The 23,335-nt window shown below is 35.5% G+C and overlaps 1 protein-coding gene across 1 annotated transcript in view; it reads right to left on the bottom strand.

Moving 5' to 3' along the window:
* LOC108693885 (nascent polypeptide-associated complex subunit alpha, muscle-specific form-like) overlaps positions 1-23,335 on the bottom strand; it is a 119,249-nt gene that overhangs the window by 27,781 nt on the left and 68,133 nt on the right. Inside the window, exons 2-4 of the mRNA XM_018203065.1 lie at positions 20,427-20,740; positions 9,381-9,542; positions 9,048-9,161 (exon numbers count right to left, since the gene is read on the bottom strand). Of these exons, the coding sequence (XP_018058554.1) occupies positions 9,048-9,161; positions 9,381-9,542; positions 20,427-20,660 (510 nt within the window). The 5' untranslated portion in view covers positions 20,661-20,740. The remainder of the gene's footprint in view (positions 1-9,047; positions 9,162-9,380; positions 9,543-20,426; positions 20,741-23,335) is intronic.

Raw genomic sequence — 23,335 nt, 5'->3', positions numbered from 1 at the left:
CAGAACTCGAAGGACCGTGGGATGAATTTCATCGGAGCCATTAGGGATGAAATCGAACCAAGCAAACACCACTGCAATGCTTTCTGCCGCATATGAAAACCGGTTCTGAGCCACAGGGACTGCGACCACTGTCGCAACGGTCTTACTCTCCCGGCGCATCGACGAAACCGTACGTGCACGCATCGTTGCATGTGCAACGCTGTGACGTTGACGGGTTTACAACCGGGGACAGAACGCGTTTTGTCATATACGTGACGAAATCTTTTTCGCAACAGTACAAAATTACATGTCGTATTCGTGTAGAAAGTGAATATCACGGAATCACGAATCCTTTTATGTAACTTTTAACGAAAAAATTCATATTAATAAATTACATTAATACTAAGTAAAGTTTATATTAAAAAATTATAGTAGTTAATAAATTAAATTAGGATATCAAAAAATTAATATTTACTAGACCAATGACTTATCATATCATGATTAAAAGGATAATTAAATATTTCCTAGATGACATGAATAAATATATTTCGATTAGAATTTCAATCAAAAGTTTTAGAATTTTGTATTCACTTCCTGTAGATCAGAAGCGTTTAATATAATTTAAAGTACCTAATAATTCTCTGTCTCTGTGGTTGTTCAAGATATGCTTACGCATCATGGTCAGTGACATTCAATCATTTTGTCCTAAAATAAAATACGCATGCAACATGGACACCTTGAACTTGCATGCCTGTCAACTCCATATATGTTATGAAAAAAGAAAGAAAGGAAGGACTTTGCACTCAGAGCTGAAATGAAGAATGAAACAAAGTCTTTCCCTGCGCGTAAGATTGGCCTTAACCCTCACAGGTGTTTTCTCTCCTCCAAAGGGTGAGTCACGCAAGGCTAACCTCAGCTCACGAAAGCTCCCCTTTGCACTTTCTGACCGCCATACTCTCCTTCCACACGCATGTACCATGCGATACTAATTAATACCACTCAGCAGCCCCGTAATGAAAGTCACGGCGACGCGATGGTCGGGCAAAGTTCGGGGAACGAGCGAAGAATGAGTCGCACGGCCACACCCTGGAACATGCGGCGGCATTGTGCGTGAGGGTGTTGGAGACAATGTCATATTCACGGGACTTGGAAAAAGAGGGTCGTCTCACGCCGAGCGTCAGAAGAGATCTCTGAAGCACCTATATACGGGGTCGCTTCATTGACAAAAACAACCATTCAAGAAGCACTTCTCACTGCTGCGAGGGGAATACTGTAACATCTCTAAAAATCATAAACTTGAGCTGAAAATGCCAAACTGCTCTTCATGAAAGCTGAATAAAATAAGAGATTGTTCGATCACCCACAACATTCAAAACGAACGATAACATTTATCTTAATAAATTTTGTTTCATATTATGATTTAAAAAATCTCACTTTAATTCATGATAAAAATATGGAGATTTTTTTGTATCATTTTATATTACTAATTTTAACTCAATTAATATCGTGTAAAATCATTATCTTAGAATTCATAAAATTAGCTAATGAGTTACACTCGCGGATAACTTGAGAGAAATTTGTAATTACACGAAGAATAACAGCTGGCAGACTAATTATTCGTGCGTCTTAGTGTGAGAGTCGAACTAATAAATTCTGAGCGACCGTCCACTTCAACTTGTTCGACTCGTTAACGTCGTTATCTACATAATTTACTCGCAATGCGACCGCGATAAGGGCGCGGTCCGGGAGCTAAAAATAAATGAACATGATATTTATTACTCGCCTTATGTTGTAATTCACACGACGATATAAATTTGTTTAATCGAGCTCCCTTCTCGCACGCGTGCCGCATCATTTTCAATCCTCGACGTCGGTCGCGTTCGCTTTTAAGGTTTTACGCAATAAATAAGCAATGTAGTGATGAGGAAAGGACTAAGTGTAAGAGAAATGATGGATCGAAAAAAAAGAGGACATGCGCGTACATTTTTTGCAATTACGAGTTCGAATAGTTCTCGTTCTGACATAGAAATGACATCACAAATATCAAACTGCTATAATTTTACACAAGTTTAATTCTGCACAAAACTGTTAAAATTTCAGGCAGTTACGTTCATTAATTTTTTGTTTCGCGTAAAAACTTTAAATTCCATGACGATGCACGATTACAGTCACAAAATTGCATGAATCACACTTCGAATTGATTTTACAAGCATTGTATTTCACCATATTTAGCCCCCAGTGACTTTTTCTTCTTTCCAAATATGAAGAAATGGCTCGCAGGAGAAGATCCGAGTCAAATGCTGAAATATAATCGATGAAACTAACACTTTAAAGATTAGAGGAAGCGTATTAAACGGAGGGGACGGTATAAAAAAGTTAGAATATCGTTGGAATAAGTACATTGAGTTAAAAGGGGACTATGTTAAAAAATAAAAAAATAACCTGACAAAAATCATGCGTTTTCTTCATCAGGCTGAGAACTTTTCGAACTATCCTCGTATACGCGTAACTTTTACACTCGGTATACATCTTAATTCTGGTTCCCCTACTTTTAAGCTGCATTTTTTTCTTCAATCTTAACGAACGCGTCCCTGATACAGTTCTTTTTTCGCGATGAAATAGCTCGCCGTAGGCAAGTATATCCGGGAAGTTTGGGCCATTGAACCGTGCTGCTGGCGAACACAATGAGCGACCGAACACGGCGTAGACACGGCCACTGACCGGTGCTCGTATACCCGGGTCACCGATATCTCTCGTCCGACATTGTCGTACGTTCCCGTAGGAAATTGGCCCAAGGGCCGTATCGACCACGTATCGACATTACGTCAAGTCGAACCACGTCGATCATACTATCGACATTATGAAATAATTAGCGACGTCAGCGCACAAGAACGATACGATCGATCAGCAAACGGTTTTATCCAATCGCCATAATTCCTGGGGTCCGTAAAGGGGTATCCGGAATATACACGCACGCACCACTCCCATTAACATTTCGCGTCACACGGGGAGTAGTCTGCAAAAAAGCACCGCACACGCAAATCCGAGTCGCGACGACGATGCACTCGTAGAGGGAGACAAGGTGGTCGACCACGAGAAGCAGCGTCAAGATTTATCGAAGGAATATATATCGGACAGTCTCATTGCTTTTATCCTGTGCAAAAATAACTATGTTCCATTTTTGGTAAAAAGCGTTATATATAAGTAAATTCTGTGAGAGATAAAGAATCAATAAAAATTAAAACTAGTTATTAAATAAGAAAAATAAATAAAAACAAATTAATTAAATACCTTTAAATACCTACCTTTAAATTTGTCTACTAAAATGAACCAAATAATAGCAAAGAGATGATATTACTAATTTGAGAAATGTTATTTCTTGATAATTCAGTGAAATAAATTGAATTCATCTCTCGTTAAATAAAGACGACCGAGATTATCCGTGAAGAATTTTTAGCGATTACTTCATCGACATTTAATTCATAATTTAACTCGTTTCAGTTTAATTATATTATTTTTTTACCGCGACATTCCGTTCACGGACAGATGTACATTACTTAAATTAATTTTGATGGAATGTTAAGTAATACAATTGCATTGTCTCGACTCGCTTCTTCCTTTGCCGATAAAGACGTGACAAATACCAGAGAAAATTTAGGACGCCTCGTGGACATAAGAATGCATGAAGAGATAATTTAAGGGAATTAAGAGTTAATTGCTTTGAATTGAAAATTTCGCCGCCAATTAAGACAGAATGAGTATATTACTAGAAATAGAAAAATGTGTTAGCGCCATTAGTTAAAATCATGCGACGAAAAAGTCGCTTAATAATTGTGTCTTGGACAAATAATCTTTCTAGAACAAGAATAATTAATAAGTCTATTTATGGTCGTATCCATTAACCAGCAGTACTTAGTGCAATGAGTTTATATAATCATGATACATATAAACGTGATGATTATTAAAACGTCAACGTGTTGAAGAATGAATTATTAAGTATGGGAAAACTTTTTTCGCTAACTGCTTGAAAAATTTCAATCCGCATGCTATGCGCTTCCCGATGTGCAACAAATAAACCGGTTGGTGAGAGCAATAGGACTCTGCAACCAGCATGACCGTGTCATAACATGCTCAACAATGTCATGTCGCTATTACGAGACGCACACAACAACGTTTGTACGCGGTTGCATACTACTTATAATTCTTTAATGACTCCGGAATGCTGGGCCGTTCAAAGGGAGTGAAAGTCGCGGTTGAACGGCTAAAACTCGCGGTGGTACTCGCGATGATTCGAAGGTTATTATCCTTGAGAAGTCCCCCCCCCCTCTCTCTCTCTCTCTCTCCTTGTATTATACTTTATTTTATTTTTACTAAATTCATTGTTTTTTTTGTAACTCGTTTTCTTTTATTTTTATAATTTTTTCTTTTTTGTTTTCTATATCATCTTTGCATTAATTTGTTCTTAGAGGGCACAACCCTAGAACAATAACAAACTCTCTCTCTGCATCTACTACGCGGAGAAAAATGTAAAGTAATATGCATTAGAATTCTAATAAATTTTATGAAACATAGAAACATGTCCATTTATGTTAAAATTTACTTTATTTTTCTGGTAAATCATCAGCAATCATCATATAGTAATATTATAAAGTACTTTTTACATATTTCATAAAATAAATCTATAAATTATCATACATCTCAGAAATTTACTTTAGAATTTACTTTATTGATGAGTATTTTTTTCCTTAATGCTGACAAAATTTATTTTATTGCAAGGCAAAAAATACAAGTGTATAAAGTCTTGAGAGTTGTTCATGCTAAAAATCTTGAAAAATATTTACTTTACTGTAAGATAATAATTACTTTGAATTAGATTTAGTCTCTCTAATTATAATGTATTTTTTACTTTATCTTCCAGAATTTTTACTTTTAGGCATGTAAAATTTGTGAAAAATAGATAGAATATTTTTATTAATCTTATAAAATAAAAATTACTCAATCATTTTTTTTTCATGTAATGATACATACCAGATATACTACAAAACTGTTATATAAAAGTCGAATAAATTCAAATAATTGTCTAAATATTGTATCTATTATTAATTAGAGAAAGAATGCCAAACTCGCTCGAAAGATGATGAATAAGATGCAATAATTATCCGATTCATCAAGGTTACATTAGTGTCGACAACGAGACGATATAAGCTATAAATATCTAGAATTCTTTCCGTGAGAGCACGGAATCTTCGGTTCGTCCCGCGCTATGGAGAATGCATGTTTTCAACTGTCCAAGCGATACGACCGCATCCATCACTCGTGGTGATAAACGACTGCGAGAACAGGACGCAAAAATGATATGCCGATAGTCTGCCGATAAAGCAAAAAGTACCACAAGACGCGCGGAGTCTATAAATAACGTAACAATGCTAATGAAGTCCTGTCATTATACCAATCGGAAGAGTCTTCAACGAGATTCTTACTTTCATACGTCAAACTGACTGATAACGCGGGAGAATAACTTCGAATAATAACGCGAGTGATTACAACGCTACATTATGTCGGATAGTAATCGAATAAATTTTTAATGATGCCACAAACTTATCGGATGGTCAGTCAACCGATCCGACGATAAAATTATCAAGCTCGTGTAATATCGGGCAAAGAGCCATTGTCTATCGAGACGAGCTGCAGGTCGAAGCTGGAGGCTGCGACAAGGAATCAGACTGGTTGGCTAACAGGCAGGCAGGCAGGCAGGCAAGCAAGCAGGCAGGCAGGCAGGCAGGCAGGCAGGCAGGCAGGCAGGCAAGCAACCGGCGGGGATAATTTAACCACGCGCAGCGAAGAGCCGGTTTTCCACGGCGGCCTATCACGAAAGTTGCGCGCGCGGAGGTACGACGAACCGAAAGGATGAGTCACGGCTGTTCTTCTCTCTTCCCACTCTCTTTCTGTCGCGTCGAGGTCGTGGCGAAGAAAGGGAAGGAAGGGAGACCACGCACGCGAATGCGGCTGAACTGCAGACTATAAAGGAAGACGAAGAGGAAGGTGGTGAAGGAAACGAAAAGATCAGCCGCGAGATCTTACGGCTACATGCTTCGCTTACGCGAGACTATGTACTCGAGAGGGCAAGATAAGACGGGAAGCTGCAGAGAGCGAGGAAAAAAAAATTGCGAGCGAAACGGGGAAGAAAAGCAAGAGCTGGTGTCGCTATTTATTATGCATCTGCCGGCAAACGAATCGCAGCTGCCTGCTTGCGTTGACCGGAAAGAACTATGATGATTCATTGCTGCCTCAGGATAATTATCCCAGTATACTTTTCAGAACGTGACTTCAGCAGGTGGATGCAAGTGAAGTACGTTGTTGCTTTCATTCTTATCGACGCTCTTATTTCTACCAATGGAGATTAACTTTAATCTCGGTTTAATTTACTTTTTATCTTTTTCTAAAGAACTAGGGAGAGATAGAAGGTAAATTAAACCGAGATTAAAGTTCATTTACGTTGGTAGAAATGATATTAGTATTCAATCTCTAAATGTACACAATCTAACACAAAATTTTCTCAGGAAGAAATGTATAAGCTATACACAGAAAAAAAAAACGATTTTGCTAAAGTATTTAAAAATTTAGCTGGATACAGATCTGAAAATAAGTTCGTTGGACTAATAATTGGACTAATAACGCGGAAATCTGAAGCATGATGAGTAATGTTATAAAAAATGTTTATGTTCTAGCAATTAGTTTGAGTGTCCTACATACATAACTATTTTGATGATTCAACAATTATTTCCACATCTATATCTAAATTCTTTGGAGTAGAAATTCATTCTAAAGAGTGAAAATTAAGCCAATCTTGAAAAAGAGTGATTCAATTTTCAAAGAGATTTTACTCTTCAGAATAAGATTCTAAAAGTTTTAGAAAGTAGATAAATCTTTAGATATTTCAACAAAACCATTCTTCCCGTGTAAACGAAATTGTTACTGCTATATTTGATGTTAACATACTATGTTATAAGAGAAATTTAATTATTCATTATATATATTATTATTATTTACGTTAATTTTCCAAGAATCCAATTGAAGTTTCCGAAACTTGATACATCCTTATGATGCGAGGTATTGCGTGATCACGATATAATTGCACTGATCGAGGTATAAAGCGCGCGTAACGTGGAATAGCTTGTTAAGCCGCAACGACGAAGATTAATAATAACATCTACAAAATGAGCTCCATCATTCACGAAGCTTGTGAAAGGCCGTCGCGTCGTTGTAATGGCTGCGCCGTCAGCGTCACAAGGTATAACGTGTAGCTGCATAATACTTCATCATTTCCCTGAGCGACAATGATACGACACCGGGGAATGGTTCTCGTCCTGCCGATAAATATGAGAACCGAGAAATCATGAGCGATACTAACAAAACTTTATTAATGCGGACTCAAGCACCGAGACGATTCTTTCTATCGAATAAATCTCTGATAATCGCGAGCATCTTCGAGATTTATCGAACGCTCCGGAGCTAATTAAGCACCGTCCAAGAGCTCTCGATCCTGCTCAGTGATGTATTAGCACTTAGGGTTAATTTCTAGGTTAACCTAGAGACCCTATAAGTTTGGCTGCAAATTTTTGATTAACCTGTTGTTTTTATTTCAGTTTCAGTATGTAAAAATGAGACAGAATAAATAAAATCTCTAAATTTTTAGAGTGAAATCTCACTTCAAAACTTTGAAAGAGAGTAGCTAAATTTTCAATCTTTAAGAGCGAAATTTCATTCATTAGAGTGACAATTCACTCTAAAAGTTTTAGAGAGTACATATAAAAAGAGACAGTATATATTATCCTTCTTTTCACTCTTGCTTGAAATTTTTCGTGATCAGACTGTTGTAGAATCTCTAGGCTAACCTAAGTTATGCATAAGGACGGCAAATTTAGAAAAAAGCGGTTTTAAAAAAAATTTTTTTAAATTGTCAATTTTTATTAGATGCGAATAATTTTAAAAAACTACCAACGAATGTGTGCGAATCCAGTAACTATAGAATACAGAATTTAATTAATTTACATTGAGTTAGATTAAATTACATTGAGGCTTGAGTAAGGAGAGCAACGATTTAATTGCATAGGGGTATCATGAGTCCTAATCCGTTCCTGATCCCGTGATGGCTATCGCGTGGCCGTCCGCGATTAGGTATCTCTTTGTGCGGCGCACGCGGATCGCGGCACGAACTTCAAGGGAAACACAAAGTGCTATGCTTGATCAAACATAAGCCGTTATTGGTCGGTACTTTTTCGACACAGCCGGCTGGTCGATTATTCGATCGATTATGCAGTCAGTAAAAGATCGAGGAAGTCGGAACGGGGTCGCAGCGATTCATTGCCGCTCGTAAAGCCGATCGCTGTTTTTCCCCGCGTTACAATTGTGCACTACCTACGATGCCTTGTCCTGGAACTTGTTCAGGCGCTGCGACATGTATGTATTTATAACACGAGAGTTGTTCGCTGAACGTAAAAAACAATTTTATTCGCAATAACACCTCGTACTATCGAAGCGCATTGCGTAACGCGTCGCGCGGGTTTTATTTGTCGTTGCATCGATAACAAGAAATGGCAATGTCGACAAAATTAAAAACTTGCAATTTTTTCGAGAATAAACGCAATGCAAATGCATAATATCAAAAAGCGGAGTAATTAGCTCGAGCAAAATTGAACTCAATACGAGAGCGTGATAATTGTTTAGCGCGAAAATGCACAATCGGTGTTATGAAATTTAGTTAAGAGGTAAAATTATCCAATTATTTGTTATTGAGAGTTATAAATTATGCATATTGTTTCAATTACGAGCATTCGGCAGAAACGTTTCCAAACAAACATTGGATAATTGAAAAATATATGACAAATATAACATCTCGTTCTCCCGAAAGCGAGAGGTAACGAATTTTGCAATCGTAGCGAAATAATGTTAAAAAAACAGATCCTATGTTTATTTTAAAAAGCGCAGTGTTTTCGCAAAGCAAGTTCTTGCGACTCCATCAATTGGAGCAACAACATATTCTTGTAGAATGCTCTTTCGCGACTCACCTCTGCGAGTGGCTCTTCCTTGGTGACGTCTCCATTCTTGGGCGTTTCATCGCGGCTCGGCTTAGTCTTATCCTTCTTGCTGAAGCTGATCGACCTGAAGGACCACTTTTTCTTCTAGAAAACGAGAAGACATGTCTGATAGCAATCGGCAAACTCATCGCATGTAATTACGCGTCATATTTCATAGAAGGAAAGCTTCTAAATTGACATCAACAATTGATGATACGTGAATATGTTTCAATGTCCTATCGTGATATGAGGAAAATTGATGTATTTTATCAAGCACAATTAATTAAGTCCGGATCGGGCGAGCGCAGATGCAAGTTGCCTTACCTTTTCCTTCTTTTTGGCTTCCTTATTGTCTGGAGAAGTGGCAGTGTTCGGACTGGCAGGGGTGGCCTCTGTGGGCGTCGTGACCTCCGCAACCTCCGCAGGAGAGTCTCCAGACGATTCTTGCTTCGTCTCCTCAGCTTTTACTTCTTCTTGCTGCGGTTGCTGAAAACAAAGGTGAAGTTTTCTTCAAATTTCGTCTTCTGTAGAGATGTAAAGCGACCATAAACACTCAATATTCACCGAGAAAAAGGTTTCTTTAATTCAAAGAAACATTTCTTTAAATCGAAGAAACCTTTCTCTGGGTGTATTGTATATAATATATATATTATTCGATACTATTGAGACACTCTTTTTAAAGAAAATATCTAAAGATTCAATATAGCCCTTCAATATAGCCCTTAAATATTGACAATCAATAATATCGTGCAATAATATTGAATATCTATTCGGATCGGTTTACATTAATACTTTACAAATAATGGATGACTTTGATTCGAGCGATAAAAATACTTTTGATGTATAATAGATACATAAATATGTTTCACGATTGGACAAATATAAATCATCTGAATTCTCAGAATCAGCCCAGAGATATGAATCATCACAAACAGTATTTTATCCTGATATAGAATTTCTGTAAGGCATGGCACGAACATAAACGAGAAAAGAGAATCATAAAAATAAACGATATCGTATGTAAGATATACCCCATGTCGTAAATCTTATATCGTAAATCGATACCTTGTAAAGCTACAATGTACGACTTCTCGCGGTAATACTTCCGAGTCCTACCATTTTGCGAAATGATAACGCTCGAGCATCAACCGATAGCTGCTTTCAACATGGCTCTTCACGACACGCGATATATTTAAAGTCGTTAAAGAGAGAAAGACCCAGACATTTTCCATGTCATTCTAAAATCACGTATCTCATTAACAACCTTATTACAACTTCGCTTTACTACGCTATCATTAGCAAAACATCGAATGTAAATTACATTACTGAAAGCTTTGACGACAATATAATTATATGTAATCATCAGAAAGAATCTGATTAAAAATTGAGCTTAATTTTTCGTAAATTTAAATTAAGAATTTAAAATTAATATCATAGAAACACAAATTATCTCGATTCTTTGCTGATTTGCCTCGAAATTTAAATCTTATCAATTTGCACGAAAATGTAGAAGCTACACGACATCGAAAAGCTCATTATCTCATTTCCCATATATGGTTAGGCAAAACTGATTATACAGACAGGCTTTTCGCCCACGAGCATATATGTTTCCGTGATGATACTTGTATAGTCGTCGAAAGTTTCTCATCTTGCGTCCCGAAGTACCGCCACTCCGGAATGAAGTCGCTTAACTCTTTCTCATTGTACCTCGAGGCCCATCACTTATAAATAATATCAAACTTCCGTGAACGGGGTTAGTTTTCCCGGAAAGTGCACAATGCACAACGAGACTGTACAACATGAGAAGCACCACCTTTGTCCCGATCCTAAAAGACCCTTGACAATCTCTCTGATGTGCAGTTTACCAAACTAGCCAAGAAAACTGCAGTCGACGAGAGCTTGTCGATTCGTCTTTACGCAAGGAAAGTTCGTTAGAGTCGATTAGATTTCGAGTGTCAAGCCCTGAAGCCTCAAAATTTCTAAGCTTCTCATAGTAATAATTGCATACTTCAAATCCAGTTACAAAACAAATAAATCAATAAAGATTAGAAGATTCGTCGGATTATTATACTTCCATTGACAAATAAATTGTAAACGATTCTTATCGCTAAATATAAATAGTTTCTTTTATCTAAAATTATTTTTAGAACGATAATATCGCAAGAATGGTCGAAGATGCCAATTTAATTTTTTTTATTTTCAGTTAATAAAGAGTTATTTTGATATTATTTATGTCATTAGAATTATTTCTATTATATTCACATATTTTCAATATTCTGTACTGTATATCTAATATACAAAAAAAAGTTAAAATAATTAGCGAAATCAAAATGATACAATCGTGGTTTTAATTTTAAAAACAGCATAGCAACTATCCAGCAAATTTACAAAAAAAATTCTAAAGAGATTATAAAGCAAAGAAAATCGCAACAATGCAATTGTTAATTGAACAAAGAATGTAATTATGATTCACGATGTAAAGCAGACAGACAGAATAATGCTTCGTTAAAAACGCTTCTTAGAAATTGGCTTCTTAGAAATTGGAAAGACAAATATCTGCATCTTTCTCTCCTTGAATTGATGATTCGCTTATCATCCGTGTTACTATTTCATAACACACAAAATTATTTTTTTTTTTTGAAATCGTGCATTTTATCATATCTCTTGCAATAGCTTTTTATTGTGAAATTTTATTCTAAATCGGACGACTGTTTTTTGCCAGATAAGACTTTCATTATTTAGCTATTTCTATCTTTCATTTCCAATTCGTGATCGATAAAATCGGTAGCTGCGACGATAAATATTGTCCGAGTCGAATGAAACAACCGTGAATGGCGTTTCGCAAGTCGTAGCAGGTGACTGGTCGATACAAATAAGCAGTTACTTTATTATCAATGCAATACGCGAGAACAATTCCACACGTTTATTCGAGATATGCAAACACGCACGTACGATGTGATAAAACAACGCAACGGCCGATCAAGCGACGTTCCACGACGTCGTTTAAGAACGATATAAATCTGACGTGGGCGTAGGATGGCGGATTTCCTGATTTACAACGGACTTGTGCGAGGCGCGACGTACCGTCACATTCGATTACAAGTAACGCGTCTGCACAATGTCGTTTCTCTCTCTCTTTCTCTTCTCGCCATTGCCATCTCTTCCGCCACGACAGCGAGATGAGGCGAATCTCCTCAGACGCATTTTACGCGCATTATATTATGTAAATATCGGCTTATTTCTGCATACACGAGACGGTGGATATCCCACGATATCCGGTAAAGGCGAAATATGAGCGAAGATAGAGGAGAGAAAAAAGAACGGACGAATGAAAAACGAGATCCGAAAGAGACGAGGGACATTGTATTTATTCTCTTCGACGTAAATGTCCTCTAAGTGACACCGCACGCGAATATGTGGAAACTAAATACCGATATATGAACTGCAACACGTCGAGGATACAAGTTTGCAGACACTACATAATCGACCGAAAATTTAGGACCGAAAGATAGAATAATGATCTACGTTTTCCTACCGTTAAAAAATTTATATTAAATTTATATTAAATGTAACATACTTCGCCTATTCCAAACGGACTACTCTAATTTATGAATTAATTTGATAAACACAAAAAGGGTTTACTGATTGACAATTTTTTGTAAACAAATTGTGAAAATATATTTTTTAGTAAAATTTACTTTTAATTTAACACAAATTATTTAAGTGACATCATCATGTTAGTTAAATTAATATTTGAATACGTTAAAAAATTCAACACAAAATTTTAACAAGGATTTGAGTGGATCATTTCCAAAACAAACACGAAATATTTTTCATTGTATGATTCTATACATAAAACAAATGAAAATTAAAATCATAATAGAGTACATAACGTAAGAGCAAATTGACTATTCTTCAAGCTGCGCTTCTCTAGTATATAAATATTGCGCATTAGGTATAAAACAAAATAATACATTAAGATTCCACGCGCAACTCGTATTATCAAAGACGCAGGCAAATAATAATAATGAGCGTCTCGTCGAGAGGCCGATATATCGGAATTCGGAGGCCACACGAGTTTACCATTAATTAATATTCAAAGATACGCGGCGCGAGTAACCTTGCACGGCGGATAAAGACGCCGGATTGTTGTGCAGCCGATCGCACAATATTGGAATACGAAGAAATCCACGGAACACAGCAGGCTTGAAATGAAGGCCGAGAGATTTCCACAATAAATTCCTCGACGTTCCATACGTGCATATATGAATACGCATCTATCTGTCCTGCGTACACAGATTCTATAACGAATTCCTAAGTGTTGAATAATTGTCGTGATCGACCTACGCGAATTGGCGTTTTACTTTGACTAGGCGATCCCGCCCGCCGTGAAAACGACGTGGTCACATAAAACGAAAAATTACACGCAACGAGGTAGTTAAATTTAACCATTAAAATACTCGGCTATGGATTTATTGTGTTTTAAACGAAAATCCACGTCTCACTACGGACCGCTAAAGGAGATAGCGATGTTCGCTGGACGAAGAAAATTCGCAGGAATTCAGGCGGATCAGAGTCGCAATTAGTGGCAGCGAAGCAAATGAGTCGTATTAATTAATAAAGCGTGTTCGTCTTGAACCATGTAAGCTACACGCACGATGATTCATCAACGAAACGCTGAGATATCATATGTTCGCACAGTATTAATTATATGTGAAATACTTCGCTTAATTTCCATATGATACCGTGGGGCTGATTCATCGTTCGAGGAGGAGACCAATAGGCGGATCGATATCTTTTTGCCATATACGTTAATCGTGTATAACGTATCTTTATATCGGTATAATCGACAAGTTAATTATAGAAATCAGAAAGATTCGTGAACTCACGAGATACACCCTATAATTTAACTTGTCAACCGTAGAGCAATAAATCAATCATTAATAATAATATTTCTCCTTATTAGAATCCCGCCTATTAACCTATTAATATTTTTTGAATCAATACTAACAGAATCAACTTCAATCAAATTATATTTCAAATAAAAGATATTTGAGATCCGAAATTATATTTCTCTTTTCTTATTTTTCAAAAGATAAAATAGATGTCGTATACAAAGTTATTTTTTACCAAATATCATTGTGCGAATATTATAAAAAAAAGGGAGATATAATAAGTATAGAATTAGCCACGGAAACTTAACAATTTTAAAATAAAATAACAGTACAAAATTACTTAATATTAATTTTTATATAATAACAGGAAATAGAATGTCATTTAATATATCTGAATATATTTGACTAATTACAGCAGAAACAACTTTTGAGTGAGTGCTCAGTGATTCTTTATTATAAGAGATTGGTTTTCACACTTAGAGCCAGTGAAAAACTAAAGAACCAATCATATTAAAGAATTAGTCAACACTGAGCTGTTTTGTTTGATAAACGCAGTCATTACTTAAATATACTCAGATGTATTTCAATGACATTATATTTCCGACACAGAAAAAAGAGTCTGTTTGCATTAATTGAAATTCTATTTAAAACCAGACGAATCAGAATTTTCTGGGTTAATCTGTAATTTTAGAGCAAATTTCAGATAACAATTACAAAACTAGTTTATTATAATCTTAAAAAGTATACTAGTATTCACGAATACGAAATACCTTGCAAGGAACGTTTCGACTTACTTAGCCTCCTCCTCAGCCCAACGCAAAGTTAAATGCACAGTTAAATAATACAATATATTATAATGTAAAATGTTCTTATAATAAAGTCAATATAATAGATATTGAATTATAATATATAGTCAATATAATAGAAATAGAATTGAATTTGCTTTGCAAAATAGAGCTTGACATTTTTGATTATTATAATTCTGATTGATCAAAATTTTCTGATTAGTCATATTTTCTACCAGAAATTTTCTTAGTATTATATAAGTGTAGTATTATATAACAAGAAATTAATATTTAAATTATACTTTATATTATTTTATTTAAAAAATAATTAGATTCTTTTATATATATATATGAATATCTTTCCGCATATTAGATAGAATTTTTATCGCGCGACCAAGAGTAGTCTTATCAGTGCAATAACAATAAGTGAGTCATGGCCAAGATTGCAATCCACACCTTCATTATAATCCCTTATAGATTCAAACATACTCTGTCATACAGGCACGATTTTATTTCATGAATACACACGATCGTATCGTGAATTTCCATTCAAAAAAGGCCAAGAACATCACGCGTGTTGAAGTCGATGTTGTACCGGCGCGATATTAAAGGCAGGTGTTCGCCAAAACGAACGGATTAACTCTTAAGCAGATCACACGTGCACCTGCCTGGAGATTTGGTAAGATTGCGAATACTAACGTCGCCAGACGTACAGAGACGCCAGGGAAAAGTGGTGAATATTCATGAGACGTATAATCTTGTATGTCACACAAACGCGCTGCTTAAACACGACGAATTCGAACGCGATTCGCGATCTGTCGTAACAATGTCCTTTAACAGCCGATATATGTTCGACAGCGACAGCGACTATGCGAATAAATCAGTAAACCGAAGTAAACCATGATGACGTTACGTTAATGAGATTGACATATTTAAATCTGAATGTAGGTTAAGCAGTAATGACAGCAATGAAAGAGACACGGCAAATCAGACACACAAGAATTGGAAAAGAGAAACTTCTCGAGACTACTTTATCTATAACGGATCACTTTTATATGACATTCTCTTTATACCGTATTTATGCAACCATTCACGGAGTCTTTCTTTGCAGTGCAAAAAAGAAACTCACGGAACATACTGAGAGAAATTTTAGTATATAAAATTTTTTAATTGCAATGTGTGCAATTTATATTGTTGATATGTGACTTACAAAAACTTTCTTACTTTGTAATTAAAAAATTTTATTGTGCTACTCATTTGATACGAATAATTAAATTTTGATTAAATAAATAAAATTTTTTTTAAATAAATAAAATTTTTAATTAAAAAATAAGAAAATTTTTGTAAGTCACATATCAACGAAATAAATGATAATTCATATCAAACACTTCTCTCGATGCTTCCCCAGGATGCGATATAACAGATTCTCGAGAATCTCGCGGTTTTTAGTGTCGAACAAACATGACCCATCGATCGAGATAATCGCGCGAAATAGTAACGAGAGGGGGGAAAGGAGGCAGTGAGATAGAGAAGATTTATTCGTCTGGGACAGTTAGATGTGCCTCGGTAAAAAAAAAGTGTACATGAAGCTGGTATGAGCCACGATTACAGTTAGTCACGAGAACCGGCGAGTGTGTACTTGCACACGGTGGAGTTAAACGGTATTTCCTCGTTTTTTGTCAAAAAATTCAACGGACATCACGAAGCGCGAGCTACCCGATTCACGGTCGATGTGTCACGTCGAGATGCTAATCTTCGCTGCTTCATCAGACGTAGCTCTTGATATTCATTATTCAAATGACAGGGCACTGACGATAACGCTCGAATCGGGAAGCGATTGCAGCGCAATGTAATGAGATTTCGATTATCGAACGGATAATCAAAATACTCACTGTCGTTTCGCGGGGAAACGATTGACTCGATATGCGAGAAACAAGTGGATTCATGTTCGATAAAACGATAACGGGGTAGTATGACTCAGTGTAGCATATCAAATTGATTTTTCACACAATCTCTACGAAACGTACTAGAAAATACATACCTATCAACGCAATAAAATCTTATTGCTGAAGAAATTTAATATCGATTACTTAAAGGAATGAGGAAAAGGAAATGAATAGTAATAGCATGCGGAGAGAATATTGGCGAATAAAAAATTTCGTATTTGTGTTGGAAACGGTCCATGTGAGTTCTAGTTAAACTTTTGTGGTGAATTTTTTACCATGTTCGAGTGTTAATTTAATTAAGTTATTTAAATAGTTTGCGTTAAATTAATATTCAACATTTTTTAGCGTTAAAAGAACACAATTTATGAGTGAGTGAACAAACAACATAAAAATGTATTTTAAAACATAAATTGTAAGATAAATAAAATATGTATGTTATAATTGAATATACGTAAATGTTAATTTTACTGGAAAAAACGCTTTCATGATTTATTTACAAACTGTGTCAGCCTTATCTTTTTTGTGTGTATTTTTTAAATAATATTTATCCAGAGTGTACCAGTTATCTTCTAACATATTCATTTTATGTTAAATTAAATATATAAATTTGAGTGGACCATTTGAAACGCTTGAAATATGTTAAATTTAACACAAATTTTCTAACGGTGAATTATTCGTAGAACTAAGATTGCTTTGAACCAAAATTTTTACACTGCTTGCGAGTCAAAATGTCTTTATAGCGAAGAAAGGTGCTCGCTCGAGTAATCGAGATAAGTGACGCCTTAAACCGACACGAAATGGTTGAAAACGAGAGATCGAAAGAGGAGCAAGAACTTGTCGAAGGGAAATGAAAAGAAGGAGAGGGTGGTAGTAACGTGCGCTCTCTCTCTCACATGTCATCATATCTGGTGCATGACAGCTGCCGCCTCTTGCTCAATCGGAGAAATATCAAGTCTATTAGCGGGAAATGTATTTCGAGATATAAACCGCTACACGCTTATGAGATCCGAATTGAGAAAAGAGAGAGAAAGAGAGAAAAAGAGATACGAAAACTTGGCAAAATTGATATCCTGCAAAATACTGCTACGAATTTTTTGAGTAGAGGTACCTCAGTCGGGAAAGTTCGACAAAAATTATCGGAAAAGTTCATTTTAGTTTGGATAAAATAAAAAAATACGAATCTATAAATAACTTAAAATAAAAATATAATGAGAATAATAAGATTATTTTTAAGCAAACATTTTTTTTAAATTTGAAGTTCCAAAATGATAAATGAATCGTAATGTATATAATATATATCATGTAATTATAATGAAATCAATATAATTGAAAAACTTAGTTCAACGAAGTAGACAGGAACACCCAGAGAAAAGTTTCTTCGATTTAAAAAAATATTTCTTTGCTATGGTTAAAGAAAAGAATTTCTTTAATTTGAACATCATTTCTTTGATTTAAACATTATTTTTTGAAATTAAATAAAAAATGTTATTCGATTTAAAGAAATTATGTTCAAATCGAAGGAATTATTTTCTTTAATCATATAGCAAAGAAACATTTCTTTAAATCGAGAAACCTTTCTCTGAGTGAATAAAATTTCAAGCACACTGAAAGAAAAGATTGGCTGAATATAGCATAGCATTTTTCATTAATTGCAGCAGTCAATTTTTGATTGCGTTAGCCTATCGAATCTATCCTATACTGACATTGCGGATAAACTAACACAACCAAAAAATTGACTGCTGCAGCCAATTAAAAATGTTATTTTTCTTTCAGTGCATGAGCACGAAAAAAACAAATTCATTCCGTGTTGCTCTGGTCTCTGTAATGTTAACGCACTTTGCAAGCGCTAATCCGTCAACACCGTAATATGGAATTAATCACACTGTATCAGTTTAGAACGCATCTTGTGTAACTCCATGATTATCGACTATCAAGCCGATACGCGCGCTTGAGTGGTCATTGAAGCGACGCGATGATCTTGCGAAGAGGAATTCAGTGCGCTGATTCTCGCGTTCATGAGTTATAACTACGAGCAGGAAATCGATCGTTATCAAAGATAGATCGTTCACGGGCCTTGAGGCGAGGTAACATTTCGCCTAGGTCATGTCCAGAATAGTCAATCCCGGACGTCGTAAAAGCGACACTTGACGCATTCGCGCGCCGCACGAAGTCCAACCTATACGCTCTTTTGTCCGGTGCCAAATAATTCCTGGGGGGGGGGGGGAGGACGTGGCAAAGAGCGTAACGACAGGAACGAGGAAATAAAAGGATGAAAAAAAAAGGCACACGCACTGTCGCATCCACTAAGTGCTAATGTAATCCACTAATTGCAATGTAATCTACTTTCTACAGGAATTTACACTTAATAAGATATTTTATACTGCTTTAGCGATATATGTCTGCATCTGAAATTAAAAGAAAATGTGGCATGGTGGCATATTAATACCGTTATTATAATTTCAGGAAATACAATATTACGATATACTGTACTGAAATAATTGAATACATCGATGCATTATTCTTAGTTACTTCATACGCATGATATTTTTTTTATAATAAACATGTCGATAAATATAGCTAACGCGATGCAAGAAGATGATACGTCGTCGCATTGATTACTTTCGACGAATTGATTAAGATTAATGATTAATTCGTTGGCGCGTGCAACCTTCGTCAGATGATTCGTCTCAGCGAAATAAGCTTCGGAATACCTACGACTTTTACGAGCAAATGCGTGATTCAGCACGCGCCCATTGTAAGCCGTTCACGTATAATCCGAACGAGATCATTGAGAAGTGGTCGATAATTGAGCGAGTGACTCACCGCAAAGCGATTCGAGAATGTCAATAATCAAACGAAGAGCGTGGCATTTAACGTGTCGATATTGAATTCGCCTCGCACTCGGGAAAAATAATTATACGTGAAACGATCGAAATAGCGTAATCAAGAAATCTCGTGGTCTGCCTAGTGATGGGTACACTCGTATATAATTCAAGGCGGAAATTGTATCATTCAATTGTGTCAATAGTATGGTTTTCTCGAGCAAAATACTCGTTAATAACAAAAACGTACGCTAATGTATTAATGTATGCCCCGTAATGAAAAATTATCGTTGTAAGAACTTCGAAGGCAAATATGATTATATCGCTGAAATCGAGGTAATCACCTGCGCAAACAATTGACCTAATTGAACTAATATGGTTGACATGGTTTTAAGGCAATATGCACCTATATATCATCAACACTTTAATGTCAAACTCCACTCATTTTTAATAATATTATCTTTAAATCGAATAATAAAAAAATGCTTAAAAACTCATAACAGGAATACATTTTTAACGCTAAAAAGAATATATGGAATACACTAAAGTTTTTGTTAATAATTTTATTTTTAAAAGAATTTTTCAAGTTTAGAACTAAAAAATAATATTGTGAAAAAACATCAAAGCGCTCCAAATTATTATTTTAAAATTACTTCGAATCACTATTATTTTCATCAGGACCTACATATTTTAGTTACGGTAATTAAAAATACTTGAGCTTCAAAAAATTTCATAACAAAGCTCACTTTTCTTATTCTATTACAGAATATAATATAAAAATTAATTTTTGTTATTCAATTTATAAGCCACAAATAAATATATATTTATCACACGATTAAAAATATAAATAACACTTCATTATTTCGGTTTACAAAACAAATTGACGAATAATAAAAATGAATGATTATTGACAAGGACTTACTTGCTCCTTGTCCTTTTCGGTAGCCTCATCTTTGTCCTTTTCTTTATCCTCGGCGGACTCCGTGTGCGGTGCTATGCCGTTGGTGGTAGGCTTCGTGTCGGCCTCCTCGATCCTCTCCAGCTTGCCGTCGCCAGGTGCGGCCGCATCGCCGACGACACCTCCTTCAGCGGGTACTCCCTCCTTCTTCGGCGTCGTCGTTATATCCACGGACCTCTTGCTCTGTCTCGCTCCCATGTTTGCTTTTTACCTTCTCGTGCCACCTGTCTTTATCTCACTTGCTTTCTGGATGCCAGGTGGTGTCCACCTAAATCGTCCTGTAATCAGAGCAAAAGAGTCGATTAAAATAAATAATACTTTGCTCAATTTTCCATTTTTGCAATTTTCCAAAACATGACGAAAAGTAAAACTAATATTTATAGCGTACAATTAAGATCGATAAAATTAAGATCGAAAGGAGAGACTGAGAGCAAGAGCTGACATATCTGTGTTCGTTTGGGTTCTGCAATTTGACGCAGTTACACGCGTCGATCTGCACAGCGGTTTCGCCGCGGATAAGTTCATCCATCTCGTGAATACGTTGAGGAGGGGGAGTAACTTTCACCTTAGCCAGAGATACTATATCAGAGATCCTCTCAGCGAATTTACTCCGTGTTGAACGTGAAGATCTGGTTATAAAGACAAACGAATCCGAAATATACAGCGATCGCGATTCGAAAACGACGTAACTTACATTCACCTGCGTCAGATTAATCTGATAAGAGAGATATATGTTTATCGATACGCAGCCGCGCCCTTCATAATTGATTGCGACTTTCGCGCAGGTGTTTCTCACTGTTCCGTTTTTTCCATTCTCTCGAAAAAACTTCTCGTTAAAAATTCATTTGTACCGTACACGACAATGTAGAACGGCTTGGACGATAATGAATCGTACGGAAGACAGTTCAGAACACAAAGAACAGCGTAACGGAAAAGCTCTTTCATCAGGAAACAACTAAGCATTGTTTTACCCAAGAATTCGTTTCTATTATGTGTATTCGGCTAAAATGCGAAAAAAGGAGCATGAAAAAATCAGTAAACGCGTGAAAGCATTTGTGTTAACAATATCAAGCTATACAAACAATATTTATGTACATATTGTAACGTTACATATAACTGAGTATATGCTGTATCATTGTGCGATGGATATAAATATCTAACGTTGATCACGAGCTTATTTCCGACGTTTTCCCAATTTAGAAATGAACTCATAAAGATGCCAAGTTCGAAAAATCCCGATGAATAGATTGCTTTTACTGCATTACTTATGACACTTCTTATTTTTTATTTTTTGGTGAACTTGTGATTACACTAACTTGATAATAGCATAAAAAAATATTTCTAGTTATGATTAGTCAATAAACTATATCCAGAAAAAGGTTTCTTCAATTCAGAAAAAATTTGTTAAATTTGTTGCTATACGGTTAAAGAAAAGTTTCTTTAATTTAAATGTCATTTTTTGTTGGAATGTATCAAATAAATTTTTATTTTTCTCAAAGATATTTTCGTTTTCATTTAAAAAGATTAACGAAAGAAACAATGCCTTCAATTTAAACATAATTTTTCTCTGGAGGTGATGATTTTGTAGGGTGAATAAAAGTTTTTAAAATTATCACTACACGAAAAGTACGATTTTCCTGTTATCTAAAAATTAAACTAAATATAAAGCTAAAAATAATTTTGTTAAATTATGCTGAACGTTCAAACTGCTTGTTAAAATAACACATTTTTTTACAGTATTCATGTTTGAATTTCCTGTATAATTATTTCGGTCCAACAAAATTATTTTTTATCTGTATCTATCTAAATTTTTGTTAGATACATTTTCTTTTTTAAGGAAACATCTAAAAATTTAATTACAGATCTAAAAATTTTGTTGAACTATTAAAGTGAATATTAAAATAATTATATAGGACATTCAAACATAATGAGAGCAATGCTACAAAAAAATGACGCATAATACGACGCAAAATCATTCTGTCCGTGTACAAAACTAGTAATTAGTGATTAATCATAGCTAGAAAAATACAATTTTTACATTATCAGGTTAAGTAAGATTAAGTTTAAATGCAAGTTAAAATAAAAAAATGAAAAATTGGGCGCCTCACTGTATTACCTGTGACACTCGAAAAAGAACAGAAATACACGTTGTCGTCACGATTCTGATTATCCTCGGAAAAGGAGAAAAATAACTCGTTGGAAGTGGTCGAGGAGAGCACAAGCGAGGATAACGGTATCGCGATGATGACTTCGCTAGTAACGAAAGCGGAAACGCGTGCGCTGTACCGAGGGAACGGCTGTGAAAAACTGGCACGACGAAGCGCGCTAAAAGCCAGGCTTACCTAGACCGCTCGTTTGTTGTGCGCGCGTTAACGCGCATTTAAACGACCACGTGGCTCGAGTGCTCACGCACGTATCGCCATCGTATGCGTACGCGCGAGCAGCTGACAGCCGTGATGCGTAACGCATCTGTGGTCGCGACGAACTTACACGAGGTCATCCTTTGTGTGCCAATCGATAAGGAAGCTCAAGAGAGAAAAATGGAAATGATAAATGATATGATTTGATTGGCCAAAGCAAATATATAGATGTAAGTAAATAAATTGAGTATAAGGAAAAACTTCGTTCGAATTTAAAATTCATTCGAATGAATTCTTTGATTTTTTTTTTTTGAAATATCAAAAATGGATTTTTTTATAATAAAAAAATGCTTTATTAGATATTAACTCTCTTTGAAGTCGTAAATACGAAAAATAAATATTTTATTTAAAAATAATAATGCTATTCTTTCAAGCCGCCGAGTCACTTTTATGAAAAAATGTTTCTCCTTTTTAAATTTTAAATATATTTATTTTGATATTTAACATATTGTT

Source organism: Atta colombica, unplaced genomic scaffold (genome assembly GCF_001594045.1).
Source record: "Atta colombica isolate Treedump-2 unplaced genomic scaffold, Acol1.0 scaffold110, whole genome shotgun sequence".
NCBI classification, from domain to species: Eukaryota; Metazoa; Arthropoda; class Insecta; order Hymenoptera; family Formicidae; genus Atta; species Atta colombica.
The sequence above is the reverse complement of the archived record's forward strand: the minus strand, read 5'-3'. Positions and strand labels throughout refer to the sequence as shown.